This window comes from Mixophyes fleayi, chromosome 1 (assembly GCF_038048845.1).
Source record: "Mixophyes fleayi isolate aMixFle1 chromosome 1, aMixFle1.hap1, whole genome shotgun sequence".
NCBI lineage: Eukaryota > Metazoa > Chordata > Amphibia > Anura > Limnodynastidae > Mixophyes > Mixophyes fleayi.
The window spans coordinates 226,151,983-226,177,451 of NC_134402.1; the positions used below are offsets into that span (position 1 = coordinate 226,151,983).

Genomic DNA, 25,469 nt, shown 5'->3' on the forward strand with positions numbered 1-25,469 from the left:
CCGTCTGTTGCTCTGGTCCCACTGCTCCGGCCTGCTGTCTTCCGCTGCTACAGTCCTGACGCCGTCTCTGGTCTCCATGCTGTCTCCAGCCTCCATCGCTCACCGCGCGTGTCCTCCTGCTCCAGATGATGTCTCCTGCGTCCCCAGCCTCCATGCTGCCATCCCTCACTGCCGGTGGCCTGCTCCTCCAGACGCCGTCTCCTGCCGCCCCATGGAAGCCGCTCTCCTCACTGCTCTGCTCCTGCCCTGAGGCCATCTCCAGCTGCAGATCTGATGCCACCATGCTGCCTTCTCTCCGCTGGTTAGTCGGTAGTTAGTCAGCCTCTGCAGGGTCTCCTCTCATTCTCCCGCTGGGCCTCTGCTCATTGCCCCACCATTAGCCCTCTCACACCCTCCCTGGTTTCATATGAGTGTACACACAGACACTCACGCTGCCACTACCTTTCCCAAACCTAAGGCCCCTTGGCCTACCTGTACTCTGGATCCTCCTGATCCTTCTGGCCCACCTGTACTCTGACCCACCTAATCCTTTTTGGCTCACCGGTGCTCTGGCCCACCTGATCGCTAGACCCACCTAGTTCTTTTTGGCCCTACCTCTCTTTTTCTTGACAGCTTCGCCGCCTGACTCCCCCACTACCTTTCCTCTGACCTGCCCTCCATTATACTGGGCGACTTCAACATCCCTATTGACAACTGTTCTGACCCTGCCACCATCAAACTTCTCACCCTTTCCTCCTCCCTTGGCCTCACTCAGTGGACCTCCTCCCCCACCCACTGTCTTGGTCACTACCTCGACCTTGTCTTCTCTCACCTCTGTGATCTCTCTGACTTCTCCAACTCTCCCTTCCCACTCTCCGACCACCATCTCCTCTCCTTCACTCTGTCCTCCTCCCCTGCTCCCACCCTGCCTAAAGCCACCCTCACCAGGCGCAACCTTGATGCCATTGACCCCATCTCCTTCTCCTCTCTTGAAACTCTCCTATCACCCCTCCCCTCTCTGGCCTGCCCTGACCAGGCGTCCTCTCTCTACAACCAATCCCTCACTACTGCCCTGGACACCGTTGCCCCGGCCTCTTCTATCCGCCGTCGTCGCCTTATTCCCCAACCCTGGCACTCCAAACTCACCCGCTCCCTCCAAAAGTGCTCTCGCACAGCCGAACGCCTCTGGAGGAAATCTCGTTCCCTGGCTGACTTCCTTCACTTCAAATTCATCCTCTCCTCTTTCTGCTCTGCCATGTCCCTAGCTAAACAAACCTTCTTTAAGTCCCTTATCTCTTCTCAGTCCTCCAATCCCCGCCGCCTCTTTGCCACATTCAACTCCCTCCCACTGTCCCGCCTTCCCTCTCTGCTTCTGACTTCGCCTCCTTTTTCTCTTCCAAAATCAAAGCCATCAGACAGAACATCTCCTCCCATCCCTCTCCCGCCACCCTCACCGCTTCACCTCCCGCTATCAACCGGCTGTGGTGCTCCTTCATCCCTACATCAGGTGAAGAAGTTTGCTCCCTTATTCTTTCCTCTCCACCCTCTACCTGTCCTCTTGATCCCATCCCCTCCCACCTCCTTCGCTCTCTCGCTCTCCTACTGCCTGCTCTTACCTCGCACACCTCTTCAACCTATCACTCTCCTCTGGTGTTGTCCCATCCTCATTCAAACACGCTCTTATCTCCCCTATCCTCAAGAAACCCAATCTTGACCCCACCTCTCTTGCAAACTACAGCCCTATCTCTCTTCTCCCATATGCCTCCAAATTACTCGAGCGGATTGTCTGCAGCCGCCTCACCAGACACCTCTCTGACAACTCCCTACTTGACCCTGTCCAATCCGGCTACCGCCCCCTCCACTCCACCGAAACAGCCCTGGCTAAAGTCTTTAATGATCTCCTATCAGCCAAATCCAAGGGTCACTTCTCTATACTTATCCTCCTTGACCTCTCCGCGGCCTTCGACACCGTGGACCACCTCCTCCTACTGCAAACTCTTCTCTCTCTCTGCCTCTCTGGTTCTGTCCATGCCTGGTTCACCTCATATCTTGCAAACCGCTCCTTCTCTGTATCCACGTCTGGTTCTTCCTCCACCCCCTCCCCTCTCCCTGTAGGAGTCCCTCAGGGCTCTGTTCTTGGCCCTTAACTCTTTTCACTTTATACTCCCTCCCTTGGGGCTCTCATCTCCTCGTTCGGTCTTCAGTATCACCTATATGCTGATGATATTCAACTCTACATCTCTTCTCCTAATCTTTCCTTCTCCCTCCTGTCTCGTGTAACGGACTGCCTCTCAGTCATCTCCTCCTGGATGTCCTCATGCTTTCTTAAAATTAACATCTCCAAAACTGAACTCATTGTCTTTCCCCACCCAGATTCCCTTCCCACCATGACCTCTCCATTGTTGTTAACAACTCCACTATCTCCTCTGTCACCCAACTCCGCTGCTTGGGAGTCACTCTTGACTCCTCTCTCTCTTTTGCCCCCCACATCCAATCCCTCGCCCAAGCCTGTCGCTTCCAACTCCGTAACATTGCCCGCATCCGTCCCTTCCTCTCTCAAGATGCCACCAAAACTATCATCCATGCTCTCATCATCTCCCGCCTCGACTACTGCAACCTCCTCCTTACTGGCCTCCCCTGCTCCCACCTCGCCCCCCCTCCGCTCTAATGCGGCTGCGAGACTCATCTTCCTCTCACGCCGCTCCTCCTCTGCCTCCCCTCTCTGTCTTGCCTTACACTGGCTCCCCTTCCCCTATAGAATCCTTTTCAAACTCCTTACCACCACTTACAAGGCTCTCTCCCAGTCTACTGCCCCTTATATCTCTAACCTCCTCTCCATTCACACTCCTGCCCACTCCCTGCGCTCAGCCAATGATCACCGACTCTCCTCCGCTCTGATCACCTCTTCTCACTCTAGAATACAAGACTTCTCCCGCGCTGCCCCCCTTCACTGGATTGACCTCCCTCGCTCCATCCGTCTCTCACCCAACCTGTGCTCATTCAAACGGGCACTTAAAACTCACCTGTTCCTTAAGGCCTACCAACCATCCACTTAACCTCTCATCTCTTCTGTTTCTCCCCTGGCTCCATTTTTTTTTTTTCTCTCTCCTTTGCTTCACTGGCTCCCTTCTGTGCCTGATTTTGTTCACCCTCCCTTAGGATGTCAGCTCGTATGAGCAGGGCCCTCTTTCCTCCTGTCTCCATACCTGTTCTTCCGCTCCGTATCTACTGTATTTGCCTGCCCGGAATTTCTGAAGTATTGGTATTTTATGTTTAATGTTCTGTACTGTTTTACCCTGTATGGTCTACTGTTTGTACTGTGTACGGCGCTGCAGAAACCATGTGGTGACTTACAAATAAACAATGATAATAATAATCTTCGCCTATAGCAGCCGCCTTTCCCTTAGAGCTTGACGCGCTCACCGGTACTTAGCTCCAAGTGTAGTGTGGGTTGGTAATAAAGGACCACAGCGGCGGCCAGGAGACTGGTAGAAGGCAACGGGTAGTCACAACGATAGCCAAGGTCAAGGGTCACAGGCAAGCAGGGTAAACGATAAACACGTCAGAGGTCGGGGTCACACACACGGTAGTCTAAGGTACAGGCAAGAAGTGTCAGGGTCACGAGCAAAACAGGCAGAGTCAAAATAATCCAAGCAGGGGGTCATACACGGGAGGTCAATCAGAGTATCCACAGAACAGGGCAAGGAAACAGGAGCAGGTCAGCAGACTTGGTCAAACACGCTATAACCGGCAGGGAGGCTAAGCCCTGCCTTAAATACTAAGAGTAACCAATCAGGGCTTAGTCCTGAAATCACACACAGGCAGTTATAATGACAATTAGCCCACAGGCTGAAACTAACAATTACACCATACTGCGCGTGCGCGCCTGGCTTCCTACATTGCCGGGATGCAACGCTGAACAGGAAGTGTCCGACCGTTGTCTTGACAACGGTCGGGCAGGATCCGGAACTGACGTCCTGGTCGTCAAGGTGACGCCCGGGATGCTAGAGGGCACTAGGAGCGAGCCGCGGCGGTACTCAACCCAGGAAAATGGATTAACTCACGTGCACTTCTGCCTTAAGTAAATCATGTCAATTAGGGTATGGTATGCAGATGGGTGGGGTTGGTATACAGATGCACAATTTAGTATTTGGCAAGGATTGTCCCAACTTCTGCCATCGGCTGGTGAGCCACAAAAGCTTCTATCTGGGACTGCAGATCTATGTCCTTCAGCAGAAATCTTAATGTATTTGCAAAGGAGTGTGCTCATGACATCACAAAATGCGGTGATCCGGCATGTATCACAATTGCTACAAATATGAAGTGATTAAGCTGGCACATGGGGTGAAGGTTAACATCTTAAAGTGTATGTATGTTTCGTAACAGGAAAAACATTTCAGAAATACTACCACATGTTTGGCAGCATAGTAAGCAAAGAAGGCCTGTAAAAGCTAAAACTGCTTGTACATTTAAAATGTCATCAGGGAACCTTTTGTTGTGCCACATCATATACTAAAAAAATATTTTTCTTAGGATGATAAATTGTATGTGGTGTTCAGCGTCTGTGGTTGACAGTGATAGTTTTTTTTTTTCTTCAATGTTCTTTATTTGGTATCTGCAGGAAACCTTTTGCATAAGGGAAATAAAAATGGTGTAGCATCAATTGCTCTTTCTTACAGTCAGAGCGTAAGAAATTCACTCTATTTCTCTAGTAGAGAAATAGAGTGAATTAGGACCAAGATTCCATCCCCCCCCACAACACAACCCGGAATCTACTCTGCCAGTCAGGTGTTCACTGGAGCCCCTGATAGTGGGGACAGACTGGGCTGCAGACTGACAGAGGGTCGTGAAGTGTGTACCGGCTGGGGAGAACCAGGCAAGCGAAGTCGGTTCCACGCAGAGGTCAAGGGCCGGCAGCAGACAGCGGTATCGGTAAACAAGCTGAAGTCGGGGGTCACAGGCGGATAGCAGAAACGGTAAACAGGCCAGGGATCAGGGTCACAGGATACACAAGCGGAGTCAGTTCAAAGCCAAAGGTCATACACGGTAAATCAGAAGTGGTCTCAGAAGACTAGAGTAGGAACAAGCAGGTCAGCAGACTGGAGCACAGAAGCTATAACCGGCAATGAGGCAGCAGACCTCATTGCCTTAAATACAGATACAGACCAATCAGCAGTTGAACACACTCCTGCAGAGTAATTACAAGAATCCAGCAGGGCCAATCAGGGCTTGTCCCTAACCTACACAGTTGCAGGCCAATGCCTGTTAATCAGCCTCATAGACTGACTGCTATGCGCATGCGCCCGGCTACCAGCACCGCCGGGACGCAGCGCTAGTGAACTAGTGTCCGGCCGTTGCCCTGGTGACGGCCGGACAGGAGGAGGAAATGACGTCCCGGTCGTCAAGGTGACGGCTGGGGCGCATGAGAAGCGAGCCGCGGCGGCTGTGAGTACCGCCGCGGCTCGTGACAGACATAATCAAAAACAAACTGGACTGATTGGAAAATGTAATTATGAAAAGAAAACTAGAAAAATTCCAAACAGATGAAGATGATCATACAATTTGTACGAGGATGAATGTGAGGCAAGAAGTCAAGCAATGAGTCTCGATATGTAAATACCTAATCATCCTAATATGAATTAGCCGTAAGAAACAAACAAACAGTTATGGAACTAGGGCAAGAGAGAGCAATTATGGTCACATCCTTCTAATAGAAAAAAAACACATTATAATAAAAGTATATCCTGCCCTAAACTTCCATTGATTATGAATACTCCACACACAGAGAGTTTTGTGAAGTTACATGCCGTTTAATAAGAAAAACTTAACAATGCCACAACAATAAACAAGACCATAATACTATGTCAGGGAAATTCTACAGAGAAGGTCTGATGGCACAAGATAAAGAAATATAAAGAACTACCTTAGTCCTTAGTCTCATTATGCAGAACAGCAAATCCAAAGAGATAATATACAAGACAGATGTAGTCATGCAAAAACTAAATAGAACAAGGGAAGATTTTTTTGATTTTTTTTTGGGAGGTTTGGCTGCCTTCTAAACAGAACACTGGAAATCACATTGACATATAACACCAAAACACAGCAATTAATTCCTTCTTAAATAAGGTGTTCAGATTTTTTCTTACAGTAAATTGAATAAGTTTGAATCATCATCTATTCATGTAGCGCCACTAATTCTGCAGCGCTGTGCAGAGAACTCATTCACATCAGTCCCTGCCCCATTGGAGCTTACAGTATAAATTCCCTAACATACACACAGACAGACAGAGAGACTAGGGTCAATTTGCTAGCAGCCAATTAACCTACAAGTATGTTTTAGGAGTGTGAGAGGAAACCGGAGCACCCGAAGGAAACCCACGCAAACAAGGGGAGAACATACAAACTCCAAACAAATAAGGCCATGGTTGGGAATTGAAATCATTATCCCAGTGCTGTGATGCAGAAGTGCTAAACACTTAGCCACCGTGCTGCCCCAAGTTTGAATCCCAATTCAATCAACAAGAAGCCCAGAGTAACCTCAAGGACAAAGATTTAGTCATCAAGTCAGCAGACAAGGGAGGTGGCGTTGAGATCTTAAACACAAGGACTGTATGAAAGAAACCAGAAGACTCCTCCACATTCCAATAGGTTCACTCATACCAAACGTTAAGATACAAGAATTATTTCACTGAACACCTGAACAAAGGCATCATTTCAAACGTGGAATAAAGAGTATGACTACATTGGGAAAAATTGAAGGATACGTCTTTTATTATTTATCCAAGATCCACAAAAGTTTACAGCCACAGGTTGGCTGTCCTGTCCAACCTGTGGCTTGTTTTAGGGCATCAATTCACTTACATCTAAACTCTTGGGAGTATATTTACTAAACTGTCATTTTTTTAGCATGTACTAAATAAATGATAGTTAGAATCTGGTTGCTAAAGGCAACCTCTCCACTCTTTCAAACCCACAGTTTATTAAATATACCCCTTGGAGTATATTAATTGTTTTCTGCAGCCAACTCTAATGGAACATAGGAATCACCTCAAAGTCTCTACCCAAGTGTCAAAAATCCTAAATGCGGTTGATTGGAAGAAGGAATATGTGATATCATTTCAAAGTCTTATTTACACCTGAACCTCACATAGCAGGCTGCATGCATTTGAACACACTTTGAAAACAAAAGCTCCCTTTAAGGAGAGACAAATTCATGATTTACAGTGTTGAACTCGTTTTACTCCACAAATTGTTCTAGTTTGAAAGATACTGTTATAATCATACACAAGTAAAGGCCATAGGGCCGATATTTGTGCCTAGCTACTCAATTTATTTGTGTCCAAATGGGAGTATGAGATCATCTGGCAAAACTGAATACTCTGGTGAAGGTGTATTTACGATGTGCTTCACACACAAAAAAAATGTAACTACATCTGTAGAAATCACCTTTCTGAATTTGGACATTTACATTGAAGGGTGTAAGATCAATACCTGCAATTTTCATAGACTAGTCTTCTATAATACTTTTAGATCAGAAGTAGCAGTCATCGCTCACAATTGCTTAAAAAAAAATATATTTAGGGGTTAGTTCAAAGTGTTTGAATAAAACTCATACTTAGAACAAGGAATGTTCATGAGTTCATTTTCAGTAATTGAAAATTTAAAATCGGAACCATTACTGGGGCGTTTAGAAAAGTCCTTGATATGGACTGAGGTACACTACAAGAGCAAAGACTGACATTTAGTAAAGAGATTAGATTTATTAGTAGATATAACAAATCATCTACCATGTTCAAAAAAAATTCTAAGCAACATTGGCACATCCCTCTGAAGGATGGAAGCCTTTAAGATATGTTACTGAAATCCCTAAACTCCATCTACACAACATAAAAATGGAACTAGTTATTAGTTTCAGCCCACACAGAAAGAGTAAACGGACCTGGCTACAAAAGAAATATGTTGTGCTCACCTCAAATGTGACAAAACAAATATTTAATCTAAAAGACAGGGTAAGCAGTGATACAGAAGGAGTGGTCTGTCTGTATTGCGACCTATGCAATGTCCATGTGCTACAACAACAAGGACATTTAAAAATCAGAATTTCTGAACATAAAAGGCACACAAAGAAAGGGTCAGCATTCTAAAATGTAACATAACCAAAGACCCCCCCCCCCATTCTTTTATTTATGGAATTTAAGCAACATTTGAGAGGGGGAACTTTACTACAAATATTTTGAATGAAGAAAGTATGTAGATCTATGAATGATTTTCTTAACACGGAAAGGTCTGAACTTTGAACTAAGATCTTTTCATCACAACTAAATAACACAGGGATACTATCCATATGCAATTTCATTAGTAAGCATTAGCTATATGTTTCTGCTCAAGTAACCAGTTACTTTCCTCAATCCTTTAGCCTCTTTAGTTATACAAAAAACTATCCCATATACTAAATATTTGCTGCCCAGCCAGCACATTCCCCCGACATTGCAGCGCCATAGTCGCATATTCTTCTTCCTCCATTTAAATATTTTCAAATAATGATTTTTTTTTTTTTCATGTACAAAAGAAAAACAAAACCCAAAAACCATTATTTTATTATTAGTCTAAGACACCATTTCCTTGGTAACTAAGTTCATAACTGTAATAAAGGACTGGAATCTACTTATTCTTCATTCAATAGGACTCTTACTACTTTTCAAAGAATAAAGCAATGGGAAGTTACCGCCACCACAGATCTGTGTGCTGCTGACATCTCAAAGGAATAGGTGATAGGCATTCTAACTTCACACACTGCTAATGTAGAATGGGAAGTATCAGGAGCTAGTCTATGTGCATGAAGAAGAAGAAGAACCTCCTCTCTGGCTGCGTGGCACTGGAGACTACTCTGCAAATTGCTTCTGTTACTTGCATTTGAACACTAGAAGTCATGGTTATGACCCAATCAGGGGTTCAAATTTAAAAGATGAATTTCTGTAACTCACTGAGGGCAGATAACGGGTTAATTTAGCTAGGTTGACAATCTTGCTTGACCAACTGCCCTCTAGCACCCTGCTATGGCCAGTGTCCTGTAACATATGGATTCACACACTTAGCTAGATGGGATTGCTCTTTCACAGACTGCTTGAGAATGTGTGTAGCCCAACTCCCCAGGGGGAGCTACAGATGTAAAATCCATTTGGAATTGCAAAAGGGACACCAGCTATAGGGTCCAGTGTGTCATTTAAGAAATGTTATGCATCAGAGAAATATTGTTCATAATTCATAATGGCTTCAAAGTTTGTGTATTTATCCTCAGTGGAATTATGCACAAGACCAACTTAAATTTGAACATCTTAGAGAACTTACTGTAATACAATATTGTCCCAATACTATACTTAATATTTTCATATTTAATATGTATCTGGGTGTAAACTTGTGACTGGTTGATTGGAAGTAAAATCATATTTATATGATGTACAAGCTGAGGAATATTTTATTTGTAAGAATTCCCCACTGAGGGAGGGGGGGGGGGGGTGGTGGTGGTGTGTGTGTAGGGAAGTCATAAAACCTCAAAAGCATACACACAGCCCTCTTTTAGTTATGTCACAGGAAAGGAGGGCTGGGGCTGGAACAGCATGTAAACAGTCAGTGAATGGGATCAGAAATTGTTCAATTCCTGGGGTTCCCTCTTCTATGGAGTAGTTGTGCACTTTTTCCACTTGCCCTGGTGCAGTCCTAAAGCTATGTGTGTTGCTTTTTTGATTCTGCAAACTTCTCCCTTTTTATTTTAAGAATCTCATTTGTATCATTTTATATCTCTGTATGTCTCATTTCATTATTATATATTGTAAGCATTGTGATTGTCCCATGTTAAACTCCATTTAATAATGTTCAGTCTATGTGCTCTAAACAAATTCATGTGCTAAATTAGCTTGGTCCAGTATAGCACTATGTAACTGAAATACAGGGTATTATATGATTAATGATAACTCTGATTTAAAGTTTAATTGTGGTAAAATATAAGTGTACGGAGAACCTAAGAGCTCCCACAAATGCTTGCTTTGAAAATAACTCTTAGTTGTGTCAATTTGGCCAATTGTAATGAGTGTGAAGTGTAAATTTGAGCAATTTTTTAATTATTTTTAGACAGACTAGTTGGTCTTGTGATTAACCTCTTGTCACATACACATGAAGCAGGCTCAGGTGAGAGCTGTTTGTGACACTGCATATAATTTGTCCTGCTGTTCATGGCATATGAATTTTGAATATTCTAAATTTAACTTTATTTTTTTTAAAAAACAAAACACTTTTATAAGCTTTTATCTATTCTGAAGTTGTTGCAAATATCTGGTTGTATTTCATATCTGAAATTGTTTTTTTCCCCTCTTGTTTAGTTTAATTTAATTTGTTATATCTTTTTTGTGCGTCTATTTCTCCCTCACCCCTTGTTTTTTTGTTGTCTTTTTTTCTGTATCGCCATTGTTTGATAAATGTTTCAATAAAATTGTTGAAGTTAAAAAAAAATATTTCATTATATTGTTTTACTATATTTTACTTTATTTATCTTTACATTGTGTTACGTACCCTTATGCTCAAATGTTTTTCCTGTTATGAAACTAACCTATAAGTGCACATTCACTTCAATGCCTTATCCTTCATACCTTGCTTCCTTTCAGTGCTCTGCCTTTGTGTGTGTGTGTGTGTGTGTGTGTGTGTGTGTGTGTGTGTGTGTGTGTGTGTGTGTATATACACCTACATGAATCTAACTAGGAGGATATTTTTCAATTCAGTTAAAATGTAATAAGAAGCCAGTAAACACTGAAGTAGATATGAAGCACTATTTTGAATGTATTGAAGGGCAAATATCAGGGTGCCAGAAAGACCAGTGACAAGTTTATGGATACTGATTAGTTTATATAGTTGAAGGGATTCTCCACCAGTTTTACATGGTCTGTAGGTTTGTTATTTTAATAAGAAAGAAAATAAATTACCTACAGCTTTTCATCTTTATTTTGCGATCAGCCAGTGATAGTAGAAAGACCCTTTTCTCACCATAATGGTGTTTTTATTTAAATTAGCCTATCTAACCATGCTAGACATAGTTTATGTTTCCATCTATTCATGCATTGAGCAATCTCGATGTTGACTATTATTTTGCCTCCTTTGTCTTATTGTTGATTCTTTTTGGACTTAACTGTATCCCTTTAGACTTCATACCAATGATGTCACATATATTCCAATTTATCAGGCTGTGCCCATACACAATGTTATTGCGGAGTGATAGTTCTATTAAAATACAACAGTAGAGCTCTAGAAGGAAATAAAATATGAAGAGAAGTCAAACAATGGCAATTGTACTGAATGGTGAGCTCTGCAAACAAACTTATTAGCACCTTAATAGAAATGATTTAAAGTACTATATCATGAATTCATTACTCTTAATAATGACAGAAAAATGTGTCCTGTAGGTTTATTTGTGGACCAGAGTTGCGAAACAGTGATCTAGACTTCATGCTCCCTTATTCCATAAAACATAGGGTTTTTTACACACCCTTCACTCCATTGGCCTTCGTGACACAGTTCTTTCCTGGTTCACTTCCTACCTATCGAACAGCTCCTGTAGTGTTTCTACCTCTGGCACATCCTCTCCTCCACTCCCCCTATCTGTTGGGGTCCCACAAGGCTCTGTTCTTGGCCCTTTACATTGTACGACTCTTCTCTTGGGTCACTATTTTGCTCATTCGCCTTCCAATACCACCTCTACGCTGATGACGCCCAAATCTATATCTCTTCCCCTGACTTCTGTACTTGTGTAACCAACTGTCTTTCAGCTATCTCCACATGAATGTCTCTATGCTATCTAAAACTCAATATGTCCAAAACTGAGCTGATTATCTTCCCGTCTGCCAGTCACCACCTGCCCTCTAATCTCCCTCTCTGTCAATAACCCCACAATTTCCTCAGTGTTCCAAGCCTGCTGCCTTGGTGTCACACTTGACTCCACTCTGCTTTATTCCTCACATCCAGACTCTCTCAGTCCTATCGACTCCACCTTAAAAACATTGCCAGAATGCGCCTTTTATTACCCAACATGCTACCAAAACTCTTATCCACTATCTCATCATCTCCCATCTTGACTACCGCAACCTCCTGCTATCTGGCATTTCTGACACCCATATATCCACACTTCAATCCATCCTAAATGCTGCTGCGAGACTGATCTTCCTCTCTCACTGCTCCACATCTGCTGCACCACTTTGCAAATCCCTACACTGGCTCCCTGTGTCCTCCAGAATCAAATTCAATTTACTCACTTAACTACAAAGCCCTCAACAACACTACTACTGCATACATCTCAGATCTCATATCAAAATACTCTCCCTCCTACCCTCTTAGATCTATTTCTGACCTTCACCTTGTTTCGTCTCTGGTAACCACCTCTCACTCCCGCCTACAAACCATCTCTCATGCTGCTCCCCATTTATAGAATTCCCTACCACGCTCAATCAGACTTTCCCACATCTCTTTTTTAGAGGTGACCTTATCCTCGATAACACTGTTCGCACTAATGCACCCTCACAACTGTCCCAATCTCCACTCTAAGCTACATTAGCTCCTCTTGTTTCAGCTGTGCCCTCTGCCATTTAGAATGTAAGCTCGGCGCTGTGGAGCACTGTGGCGCCTTACAAATCTACGATAGTAATAATGATGTTGGCTCCAAACGTGACTTGAATTGAGTCTCGCCCAATTGTACAAGTTCCCGCTCATATTTTGAATTGCATTTATCAAATGTATTACACTATTTTTATGCATTACATGATACTCCTTCCAGGACTTGGTATCCCTCCAACAGCCAAAAGGGCCACAAATTACCATTAATATAGTAATAAACCACCCCAAAATTACCTCCACATACCTAATCAAAAAGCTCCTTCACCTGCCATAAAATGTTTCCATTTACCCTCAGACACCCACTTGTTTTACAATGCCCCCACTTGCCAATTGGACCTTTCACTTGTCATAACATGTCCTTGATACATAATTTGCCAAATTATGACCCTACCATCTGAATGTTGAAAGTTTCAACGCTCCAGGTTTGATGAACACTGTAGTGTCAGTTTCCTGTTCTTAGCTGACGGGAGTGGGACCCGATGTGGTCTTCTGCTGCTGTAGCCCATCCACTTAAAGGTTATACATGCTGCGCGTTCAGATGTGCTCTTCTGCATACCGCTGTTGTAATGTACGTTGTTTTTTCGCCTTCCTGTCAGCTCCAACCAGTCTTGCTATTCTCCTCTCACCTCTCTCATTAACATCATTCCACCCAGAGAACTGCCACTCGCTGGATGTTTTTACTTGTTTTGCACATCATTCTCTGTAAACTATAGAGAATGTTGTGAGTGTAAATCCCAGAACTTCAGCAGTTTCTGAGATACTGTGTGTGTGTATATGTGTACGTGTGTATATGTATGTATGTATGTATGTATGTATGTGTAAAAAAAAAATAAAAAAAAAATATATATATATATATATATTAGTGTGTATATAAACATCGTTCCTTGCACAGTAGTGCTGATCATACTTTTCATTTTGTTAATAACCAAATAGGCTGTCCGTTGAGAACTACACACAGATGGTCATCCTCTGTCAAGCCTAAAGATGAGGTCAGTGCCAGTGATTTCTACAAATTGGAACTACTTGAAGGTCAGTAATGAATTTCTGAAAAATAATAATGTTCTAGATAAAATTAAACAGAGGGAACATGCAAATGGTGTGTGTAACAGTTTAAAGGACCATAAGACTAAACCTAAAATACCAAACTCTAGAAAAGAGCTACATAAATAACAAATAGGTATGTTTTTATATGTAGACAAGAAAAAAGAACAAATTGGTGTTGGGGTCAGTCACTGAAGTGCAACTATACAAATTTGAATGAAGTAAAAAAAAATGTTCTTAAGGTTCAGTAAGCACAAATGGGAAAAAAGATAGAATAGTGGACTTAAATAAACACTTGTTACTTGTTGGTTAACATTGTGTGTGTAAAGACATATATTAAAGGTGCCTATATAGTGAAGTATGTATAGATAATCTCCTCTGTGAACACTGTGAATGTAAATGTACCAAATAGATAGAAATTGATTATCTATAAAGAGCAGAGTTGAATTGCTTTAGGTTTGGAAGATATTGCCCTCAATCTGTCCAAATCCATGGGTATGCCCAGTAATATAGAGTCAAAAAGAAACTGATATTTTCATCCCTATATTTAAAATTTTATTCCACAAACTGATGAATACAAATGTTTTGAAAACCATTTGTCTGCATTATAATATATAATATAGCTCACATGATTGTATTGTTATACTTGGACCAAGAAACAAAGTTACTTACTTACTTTCCAGCAAGACAATATCTAATTTGCAGAGAACATGAAGAAAAATAAAAGATTAGCTAAATAAGATTCCATTTACCTTTTTATATTTGATACACACACTTCGCTCTGTACAGGATTTAGAATTTGGGGACATTGTTTACGTTGAAATACAGTCAATGAGAAATGTGTTCTATTTACAAATGCCTGACAGTGTCCTATCAGTTAGAAGTAAGTGGCAAACAAAGACATATTTCACACGCCTTAAATTACACCATGTCCTATGACGGAAAATAGACCATGATTGTTAAGGAGGTAGTATATGAACAAAAAACAGAGATATCATGGAAGGGCAAAACTGATCCTATCTCAGGTAAGTAATACATCACCGTAGAGTTATATAGATATATATTAAAATGTTTTATAGTAAGAAAAAACACAGTAAATTAAAAGTCAATATTGCATGATAAATTTAAATATATAAAACAACTAAAAAAACTAAAATCCTTACCTGTTAAACTAATAAATATCTTGTATATAAAAGTCCCCTATAGTGCACATGTAGGAAAAAATATCTAAATTGTGTTGTGGTAATATATGAGCAGGTCTTTAAGCACTGTGTGAGTGATCCTATTTATCAATTATAATAAGATATTGCTTATGAGGAAGATCTACGATAAGCTGATATAAAAACTAAGATAGGAAGCATCTACTATACAGAGTCATTTTAAGAGTTATTTTTTTCTATTCTTCTTTCACTTTACCTATATTTTATTTCACTTGTTAACAATGTGTTTGTGGAGCTGGAACCATTCAATGTTTTTAAAGTATACCAATAAAGTGTTTACTTAGTTACTTCTTGTCCCTCCTTGGGAACTGTTTTAAATGAGAAAATCCTGCTCCACCCAACTACCGTAGGTAACTCTAGAAATGTTAAACAAACTGTAAACTCCCTTATATCAGCAGAGCCTGTTCTGAGAAATGTTCCGTGACTGGACTGTTCATCCACTCCTCCAGTACCTCCTTGTAGATTCTTAAAAGTTGGCAAAATTTCAGCATTAAGCTACATTACTCTCGGCTGTAGTTTTATTTAGACTTACTTCTATTTTATTGGACTGTTAAATGAGCATAAATAAAATAATGTAAAGAAACAGATCTCCCCTCAAGAGAGCTAATCTTTCTAAACAATACAGCTAAAACCTATACAGTTAGCTTTCCTGTCTACCGTTTGCATGTAGACAACTATCAATCGGTCATAGTGCACATTACTAGCAGCTGTCTACACTGAACAGTCCTCTTCCCTCTCAGCAGCGGCAGCAGGATAAGACTTAGAGCCGTATAGTTCCGGGGACACGGGGCTGCCATTTGTAGTGACTATAAAGCTATATTATAATATGTGCTGGACATGGGGTTGGAGTAGATATGTAACAACTATGGATAATTAGCCTGGGAATTGGATTGAAACCTATGCTCTGGGGTTACTAGGGAAGTTAATAGTTGGCCACACTATGCCATATTAGTTCAATAGTCAAATGACTGTAGCTGAACTTCTGCAGTCAGAGGTAGGATATTTCTATATGCCACTGTTGTTGGTGTTTGAGATTATTATTGTTTTTGTCAGTCTGCCCAGGCTGTGTACCACTGCATATGTACTGGCATCACACGCAAATTGTACATGTTTCATAGTGTCATAGGGTCTTCAGGCGCCATAAAGGACCCCACCTACACCTAATTTACATTTTTTCAAGAGACAGGATTGTCTGAGTGTTAAAAACTATATTACACTTAGGCTTTACTGTTGAAGTTGTGCTTATCAGATCTCTTGTTACATTTTAAGTTTACCTGAAATGCCAATCTGAAAAATTGTAATAATATTAGTCTAATTATGTGACTTATATATTTTTACACTTTCAACTGCCTTCTATGTTCTTATATGGACTGAATAGCTGAATGTTCGGTCTTGGTAATGGTGCTCTAGTGGTGAAATGATGAAGGTAAGAGAGATTGTAATAAATTTATATTTATAGCCTTTACAAGTTTCTTCTGTTTCAGTCCTGCAGACTCGATTGCAACAGTTGCAGGCAGAAACTGAGGGTGAGAATGGATGGCAGGAAGAAAGTAAGACAACATCCCGGACTCCTGAGCGCTGGATGGAAAAGCTGAAAATGGAGGAAATTGCAAGGCATAAGAAGCAGAAAGCATTAAATAGCATGAAATGTAACAATGTGTCTTTGAAAAAATCAACAATAAAACCAAAGAAGAGTAAGAAAAATAATAAATCCCATAGCAGTGATGTGAAGAATGTTCTCCCACCATTATCTGTACTAACATGCTCCCCACCTATAAAGACTGGCATGGACATAGGCATGAGTGGCAAGGTTTTGAAGTGGACTAGTCAGAGCAGGAAGCTTTTACTGGAGGAGAAGGACGGAAACCGACGTGGAGGGGTTCAGCAAAACGAAAAGGACGGAAATAGACGTGGAGGGGTCCAGAAAAGCGAAAAGCCCGGAAACCAACATGGAGGGGTTCAGCAAAACGAAAAGGATGGAAACCAACATGGAGGGGTTCAGCAAAACGAAAAGGACGGAAACCAACATGGAGGGGTTCAGCAAAACATAAAGTGTTACTTGGAAATTTGCATGTTCATAGGAGAAATTAACAAAGCTCACCATTGCCTAAATTATTACCACCAGAACTCTGAAAGGAGAAGGCTCCTCAATACATCTATGTACAACTTGCTGATGAGATCTTTTGCCAAACGGGTAAGAGCACAGAAATGAGGAGCACCAGTAGGAGACTGCATAGGTATAGAATCCACTCAACAGACCTTTAGGAAATTTGAAGTTATATTTGAACTAATAAGAGTGTAGTAAAAGTGGATTATTGAGAAAGCTGTATATTTAGGGCATAATGAATTGAAAAGTTATAAATTTTGGAGAGCGAAGATATTGGTAAACAGGCATTCATAGTAGAGAAACCTCTTCAAGATCATGGTGGATGGAGGCGTTGAAAAGTGCAATGAAGTCTTGAGTGATAAAGTCTATGTACCTGTTTCTTGTTACTTTAAGCCTGTAGTTGAATTGTGAATGGCTGCCAAGAGCACTGTTTTCATTCCCTGATTTTTTCTTACAGGCCTCACTGGCTGAAATTGGAAGTCTGTTCATGATGTTGGAAGAGGCTGATCTGAAGCCAAATTTGGAATCATATGCTGCAGCATTGGAATCAATGGGCCGTAGTGACACCAACAGGAAAACCATTGAGAGGTAAAATCATGCATCATCCTAATTACCCAAAATAACATTTCTTCCATGCTATCTCTTTGCTATGTTGTTTTTATTACACTCTTTTCAGTATGCATTATTTCTGGGCCTGTAAAATCCGTTCGGTCTCCTGCACTATTTGTAGACATTTAAGGCCTTAAACTAAATCAGAGCTTGTATTATTTAAATAACTATGACAATGTGCTTGCTTTGGCTACCTTCAAGTAACTTGAAGTTTTCACTACCTCCATTATTTTTTATTTTCATTGTAGCAATACAAAACACTGAATTGCTACATTACTGGTCCACGCTCTGGTAATTTTTGTTGTTTTTATTTAATTTTTAAAATTTGAAAAAGTATAAAAAAAACTTGTCATGCAATACAAATATAGCAGTAAGTATCATTAAAGATTAACAATCATCGCACAAGTTGACTGAAATTCAAGGGGTAAATGTATCAAAGTGTTATTCTGGCCTTTAATTCCCATTGTAAATCTACCCGTCAGTATGGCTGAAATTTGACGACTTGTCAGAATTACACTTTGATATATTTACCCCCAAGTGTGACATATGAAGGAAAGGAGGTACATTACCTAGTCTTTGTTCCTGCTGATACCAGCATGTAATGAAAACCACATGATTCATCCTTCCCATGTCAGCAAATGCAGGCTGATGGGTTCGTTTATGGGTGTGTTTTCTTGGCATATATTTGTTCTCTTGTTATGTGAAGACCATATTTTAATGCACCGAGATTATCTGAACAACACTACTGATCTGATAAATCCTTACTGGCAGATGTAAACCCATCTACAAATAAAGATAGTCCTCAAATGGTTATAGAAACAGATTAATGCAGTGACATGTCCTTGCATGAGGCTCAGTATAGATACCGATCTTTATGTAATATTGGCACAGTTCTGGTAGTTATAGAGATTGCAGTGTTGATCTCTTTAATGTCAGAAGTGGATTAGGGAAAGACTGCTGCATTCTATCCTTTCTCCTATGGAGCTCTGTTTCTCATAGAACAGTAAATTAAATAAAAAACAAACAAACACATTTTACTTTGTGTGCAATGTATTTAAAAATAAAGTAATATTGTACCTATAATGTACTTTTATACAGTTAGTACATATTTTATATATTTATTATCGTTTTAAAGTGTTACTATTTTGGAAACACAAACATTATGCTCTAGTTTGGTTAGTGTAGTGCCTTTTTTGATATCCAAGCATTTGATGTATTTTTCTGTATTCGCTTTGTGAATGAGGTGTAATTAACCCTGTTTCTTTCTAGGTGCTTAAATCAGATGGAAGAGCATCAAATGTCTATTGACCAGCTCTTTCAGCACTTTACCTTTGTTGAGGATGAGCGAGATATGGTACTCAAAGCCATTCACTGTGTCAGGCCAGACTTCAAGCTGCCTCCTAGAGTCCAAGTGGTTTGCAACACGCCATTGGTCAATGAGTTCTACAACAACGTGAGCAGGGTTGATATCAGACACTGGTTGAACATATTTTTTGGAATTAAATGTATAGAAATAATAGTTCTTATTCTTAATTTAGAAAGAGAGAATTTGTTCGTTGCACAGGTACAGAATTTGAGCCATTTTCAGAAAGCCTTAATGTGAAAGGTAGTGTTTGTGGAGTCATTACATGAGTGACAGAACAGACTGCATATTAAATGTTGGATCATCTGCATGTGTTTTGGGCTTTTTTGACAAAGCTGACAAGGCGGATTGCATGCTGGCCTGGAAGCATTGGCAGAAGCGCTTGCGTGATCTTATTGATTAGCTACACAAGAAATCCTCTAAATCCATTACCTATGACCCCCTTGATATTGTCAACGAGTTCAGGGACTTTTACACCTGTCTATAATCTCCCTGTCTTGCAGCCCCAGTCAGACACCCTTGACTTGTATTTGGCTGATACCCCTCCACCTAATCTCACCCTTCCCCAACTCTACTCTAAATGCTGACATGACCTCGGATGAAGTCCTAGCAGCTGTAAAGACCCTCAAGCCCTCATCTGCACTTAGACCAAACGGATTCACTGTCCAATATTATAAAAATTTTGCAGGGACCCTCTTTCCACACCTGACGTCCCTTTTCATCCAAATTCTGGAGGGGGCATACTTTGTCCCAGTTACCACTCAGGCCAACATTTCGGTGATACTGAAGCTTGGGAAGGATCTCGCACAATGCTCCGGATATACACTTATCTCCTTATTTAATGTTGACCTATAGCTTTACGCTAAGATTCTAGCCGTTAGTTTGAATCCCCTCCTCCCGATATTGATCCATCCCGACCAAGTTCGATTTATCACAGGGAGACAAGCACCGGACAATACCAGGAGCACTGTCGACCAGATTCACTCCATTCATGACTGCAAAATCCCTTCCCTACTCATGATACTAAATGCAGAAAAAGCAGTAATTTGCATCTCCTGGCCGTTCATGTTTGGGGTGCTTGGATCGATGGGCTTCTCTGGAAAGTTCTTGAGAAGTGTCTCCACCCTGTATCGCTCTCCCTCTGCCACGGTTTCAGCTAACTGGCTCAATTCACCACCCTTTACTATTTCCAACAGTACACGTCAAGGATGCCCCCTTTCGACACTCATTTTTGCTTTAGTGATCGAACCCCTAGCAGTCAGGATATGTGCTAATAAGACTATCTCTGGTATCCGAGTTGGCAAGACAGACCACAAGCAGGCCCTCTATGCAGACGATGTCCTACTGAGTATCCATCAACCCACCACGACCCTATCTCCCCTCCTTTCCGAGCTTGACACTTATGGTCATTTCTTGGGGTATAAAATAATTCCTGACAAAACTAAGGCCTTGGACTTCTACATTCCCCAAACAGACAAATACCTTTTAGAATTGCAATTCCCCTTCAATTGGCGACTACAGAAATTCAAATATTTAGGTGTTTTCATGAGTTAGCGCCATCATCATTTTTTTCAAGCCAACTTCCCTCACACCCTCTCTCAAATTAAATCTGATCTCCAGTCCTGGTCTCATCCTTTCATCTCTTGAATAGGCCGCATCAATGCAGTGAAAATGAATATACTACCGCGGTTACTGCACCTATTCCAGACGCTCCCAATTTGAATTCTTCCCTATGTATTCAAATTCCTCTGATCTATCACCTTTAAATTTATTTTGGCAGGTAAATGCTGTTGCGTGTCCTTCAGAGGTCCTCTCGGGGTGGTGGCCTGGGTATCCCCGAATTTAGACGCTATTATCTGTCTACTCATCTCCCTCGATGTGTCCTATAGTGTGGTCATACGGCAGTGGTTCCCAAACCTTTTCAGTTCGCGGCACCCTTAGAGTCTCCATAATTTTTTCAAGGCACCTCTCCAAAATAATTACCGAGCAGTCCTGTTTTAGAAGTAGTTGGGTCAAAAAAACGTAATAAGTATTTAGGTCAGGACAGAAATACTTTATTTAGTTTTATGCAAAAATAATACGCATAGATCCAATAAAAAAATTATATTTCTCTTTCATCCAGTCTGGGGGACACTGCTTACCATGGGTTGTGGAGGGGAGCACGGGGAGTTGGCACCTAGCTAGTTAACTTTAGCACTGCTGACAGACCCCTCCCCTCTACAATCCCACTGCCTCTTCCTCTCAGTTTTTTTTCTAGGTGCCCAAGGAGTTGGGCAGTTTTTTTTTTTTCCAGCTAGTTATTTCATTTATTTTTTATTATTAATTTTAATTTGATTTAATCTTATTAACTTTTATTTTCTTTAGTACAATAGTTAGGTTGGATGGCAGAGCTGGGAGTGTGTTCTATCATAGAGAACACACTCCCAGAAAAATAGCAGCATGACAATGCTCTGTCAGAGAGAGCAGACGGCTCTCAATGGCAGAGCATAGGCTGTCAGATTGCAGAGTGACATGCAGTCTCACGGACCGCTGTCACTCTCGGAGGCTCCCCCGATAACCGGCACTGCCACTGCAGGCATAGAGCGCCGGTTATCAGAATACACTGCCGGCGGCCATGTTTTTTTCATCGGTCCGCTGAGTAATAGAAGGAAGGAAGAGATGCCGAAGGCTATACCAAGATCCCCCCTCAGAAAGAGGAGGGGGCATCGGGGTATCGAACGCTGCAGGAGACCTCCTTTTTTTTTTTTTTTTTTTTTTAGGTCTCCATTACCTAAAGGCACCAGGACACTGCTGTTGGACTTCTCCCCTGTGTGGCCCTTTTGGCTAAGTACCGCAGATTTCTTTAATCATTTACAGCAAACTGTATTTTGTGGTTTACAAAGGGGGGCTAGTAAGGGTTATATTGTGGTTCTCTTACTTGCCTAAATAGCACACTGTCTGTTTAACACACATACAAGTACAACTTTTATTATAGATTAGTTGATTACTTGTTTCTTGCTCTCTCTCTCTCAATCTAACTCAATCTCTCTTTATTTGGTGTTCCTTTCCTTTGTGAAATGTCAGATAAAGGAAAAGGTCCTATGGCTAAATATTTTACATGTTCTAGATGTAAGGGTTAAATTACCATGTGGGCAGAAGGACCGGTTGTCGCTCTGCTCTGCTTGCGAAGGGTTTGCGCAGAGGGGGCCCCCCCAACACACTCCAGCCCCGCTGACAGAGGAGCCGGCCTGGGTGGCTTCTCTGACACAGTCGGTTTCCTCTTTAGCACAGATTATCGCTCAATCTACTCAGTTACTGACTGAAGTGTGGCAGCCCTTCCTGCTGTGTCAAATAATGCTGTTACAGCTTTGGGGCTTCCTGCTGCCACAGTTTCTCCTGAAACGGCTATAGCAGGACCTTCCACTTTAGTAACGGATCAGCCCCCTGATCCGACAGAACCGGCATGGTCCTCAGCATTTATAAAGGGTTTAGACAGGCTAAATCAGTTGCTTGAATCCCCAGATTTACCCCCTTCTATAAGAAAGCCCAGAGGAAGGCGACATAAACGTTGATCCTGACCAGGTTCAGCTGTTGTAACAGGAAGAAAACGCTAGATACCATGGTATTTATGAATTTGGTTTTAGCGGTGAGGCAGGCTTTGGACCTCCCAGAAATGGAGGATCCTAGTTCTATAGACAGAAGTCTTTTTAAGAAAGCCAAAAGAAGGGTTATTCGGTTTCCTCCTTCTGTATAGCTCAGAGATATTGCTTAGGGAGCCTGGAAACAGCCTGATAAAAGGTTCTCTATTCCAAAGAGATTCTCCTCCTTGTATCCATTGCAGGAAGAGGACATGGCTCGATGGGAAGGGATCCCTAAAGTAGATACTCCAGTAGCCCGTTTGGCCCGACACACTATCCCGCCAGTCCTGGGCACAGCAACTCTGCAGGACTCCACTGACCGCAGAGTTGAGTCTCAGCTATATTTTTGTAGTAGCGGGTTCTTCCTTTAGACCCATTTTTGCTTCGGCTTGGGTTGCTAGAGCCCATGGAAGCATGGGCAGAACAACTGGCAGAGGCCTTACAGAACTCAGATTTACTTCCCCATGCTTTACATTTGAAAGAGGCATCGGGGTACCTTTTATGAGGCGGCTCAAAACACAGCGTCGGTGTCCTCCTCCATTCAGGCTGCAGCAATTTCAGCATGAAGAACATCATGGCTGAAATCCTGGGAGGTGGATTCAGAATCTAAGAAATCCCTTGAAACCATTCCCTTTTCAGCAGCAGGTTTGTTTGGCCCGCAGTTAGATAGTATGATTTCTCAGGCAACAGGTGGCAAAAGCACTTTCTTGCCAGTACACTCAAGTAGAGGCCGGACCCCGCGCTTTAGCCCCTTTAGGCAGTCCTTTCAGGAGACCTCCTTTCCTAGGGGCTAGTCATTTAGTGGTAGACAATCGAATGCTAGAGGCTTCTCAGTCAGAGGTAGGTCCTCGTTTACAGCTAGGCGTCAGGCCTCCAAGGCGCAGGAGAAGCCTACGTCCTGACTGCCTTTCTACTCTCCAGGAGGCGGCGGCAGTGGGGGGACGTCTGTCTCTTTTTCAGGAACAGTGGGCAGCGTCATCATAGGATCCTTGGATTCGGGGCACTATATCAAGGGGGTACATGATAGACCTGCTGGGTCCGGTACCACATTGTTTCTTTGTAACCCCGCTACCCCGAGATCCACAAAGACAGGCGATACAGGCTTGTGTCGCCTCTCTTCTTTCGCAAAGAGTTATTTGCAGGGTCCCAGACAACCAGACAGGAAAGGGGTTTTATTCAAATCTTTTTCTGGTCAGGAAACCGGACGGGTCCTTTCGACCCATCTTAAACATAAAGAACCTCATTGTGCACTTACGAGTGGACAAATTTTAGATGGACTCCCTGAGGTCAGTAATAAACGGTTTAGAGAAGGATCAGTTTATGGCTTCCATAGACATAAAGGATGCATACCTCCACGTTCCCATTTGGAGCGGTCATCAGCCTCTCCTGAGATTCACAGTGGGGGCCTCCCACTATCAGTTTCGGGCTCTTCCCTTCATCCTCTCCACGGCTCCAAGGGTCTTCACGAAGATCATGTCGGTGATGTCAGCGTGTCTTCACTTAAAGGGAGTTCAGGTCGTGCCCTACTTGGACGATCTGCTCATCAAATCCTCCTCAGAGATTTGTTTGCATCAGCACTTATCCCTCACCATAGCTTTCCTCGAGAGCCATGGGTGGCTGATAAACGTAAAGAAATCCCAGGTGGTTCCGTGCCAACGCATGGTCTTCCTAGGACTCATCATGGACACCAGTCAGCAGAAGGTGTTCCTGCCTGCGGAGAAGATCAGTTCGATTCAGAGTATAAAATCTCAGGTCTTGTCCTTTCCCAGTCCCTCAATTCATTTGTGCATGCGTCTTCTAGGAAAGATGGTGGCCACCTTCGAGACGATCCCCTTCGGTCGGGCTCATTCATGATGCTTCCAGTGGGATCTGTTGACAAAATGGTTAGGATCCCACCTACAATTGGATCGCCAGACAATCTCGCTGTCTCCGGAGGCGAGAGAATCGCTTCAGTGGTGGCTGATTCAGGATCACGTGTCGGTGGGCAGGTCTTTTGCCCCATGGTCATGGATCATAGCCACAACAGATGCCAGCCTAAAAGGTTGGGGGGCTGTAGTACTGCATCTCCGGCTCCAGGGGCTTTGGGCAGTTCAGGAATCAGCCCTATCCATCAACACGTTAGAGTTGAAGGCAATTCTTTTGGCTCTTCCGGGGGTTTAAACTCTTCTTCAGGGCCATCCAGTCAGGGTTCAGTCCGACAATGCCACGGCTGTGGCATATGTCAACAGACAGGGAGGAACGAGGAGTGCAGCTGCAGTGCAAGTAGCAGCTCAGATATTTCTTTGGGCGGAACAGTATGTTTCAGCAATCTCGGCAGTGTTCATTCCAGGAATAAAAAATTGGGAGGCCGATTATCTCAGTCGCAATGCGATGATGCCAGGGGAATGGTCCCTCCATCCAGAAGTATTTCAGTCTCTAGTTCAGAGGTGGGGTCTTCCGGATATAGATCTCATGGCCTCCAGACACAACAGAAAGGTTCCGAGGTTTTGCGCAAGGGCAAGGTACCCCTAAGCGATAGCAGTGGACGTGATGACCATGTCATGGGATTTCAGGTTGGGGTATCTGTTCACTCGATTCATATGCTTCCTCGAGTACTCAAACGAGTGAGGCAGTGCGGTCTGCCGGTAATTTTAATAGCTCCAGCATGCCCGCGTCGAGTGTGGTACGCAGACATAATCTCCATGGCGGTAGGACAAGAACATCGTCTTCCGTCGCGAGACGATCTTCTACAAGGTCCCTTTTGTCACCAGAATTTACCTCAGCTCCGTTTAATGGCATGGCTGTTGAAGCCAGGCTCTGGAGGGCTAGGGGTTTCTACCCCAGTGTAGTGAACACTCTGCTACGAGCTCGAAAGCCGGTTTCAGCTAGCATCTATCATC

The 25,469-nt window shown here is 42.6% G+C and overlaps 1 protein-coding gene across 1 annotated transcript in view; it reads left to right on the top strand.

The window, feature by feature from the left end:
- POLRMT (RNA polymerase mitochondrial) overlaps positions 1 to 25,469 on the top strand; it is a 57,886-nt gene that overhangs the window by 2,579 nt on the left and 29,838 nt on the right. The window contains exons 2-5 of the mRNA XM_075206099.1: positions 13,567 to 13,662; positions 16,379 to 17,088; positions 17,459 to 17,589; positions 18,880 to 19,063. Of these exons, the coding sequence (XP_075062200.1) occupies positions 13,567 to 13,662; positions 16,379 to 17,088; positions 17,459 to 17,589; positions 18,880 to 19,063 (1,121 nt within the window). The remainder of the gene's footprint in view (positions 1 to 13,566; positions 13,663 to 16,378; positions 17,089 to 17,458; positions 17,590 to 18,879; positions 19,064 to 25,469) is intronic.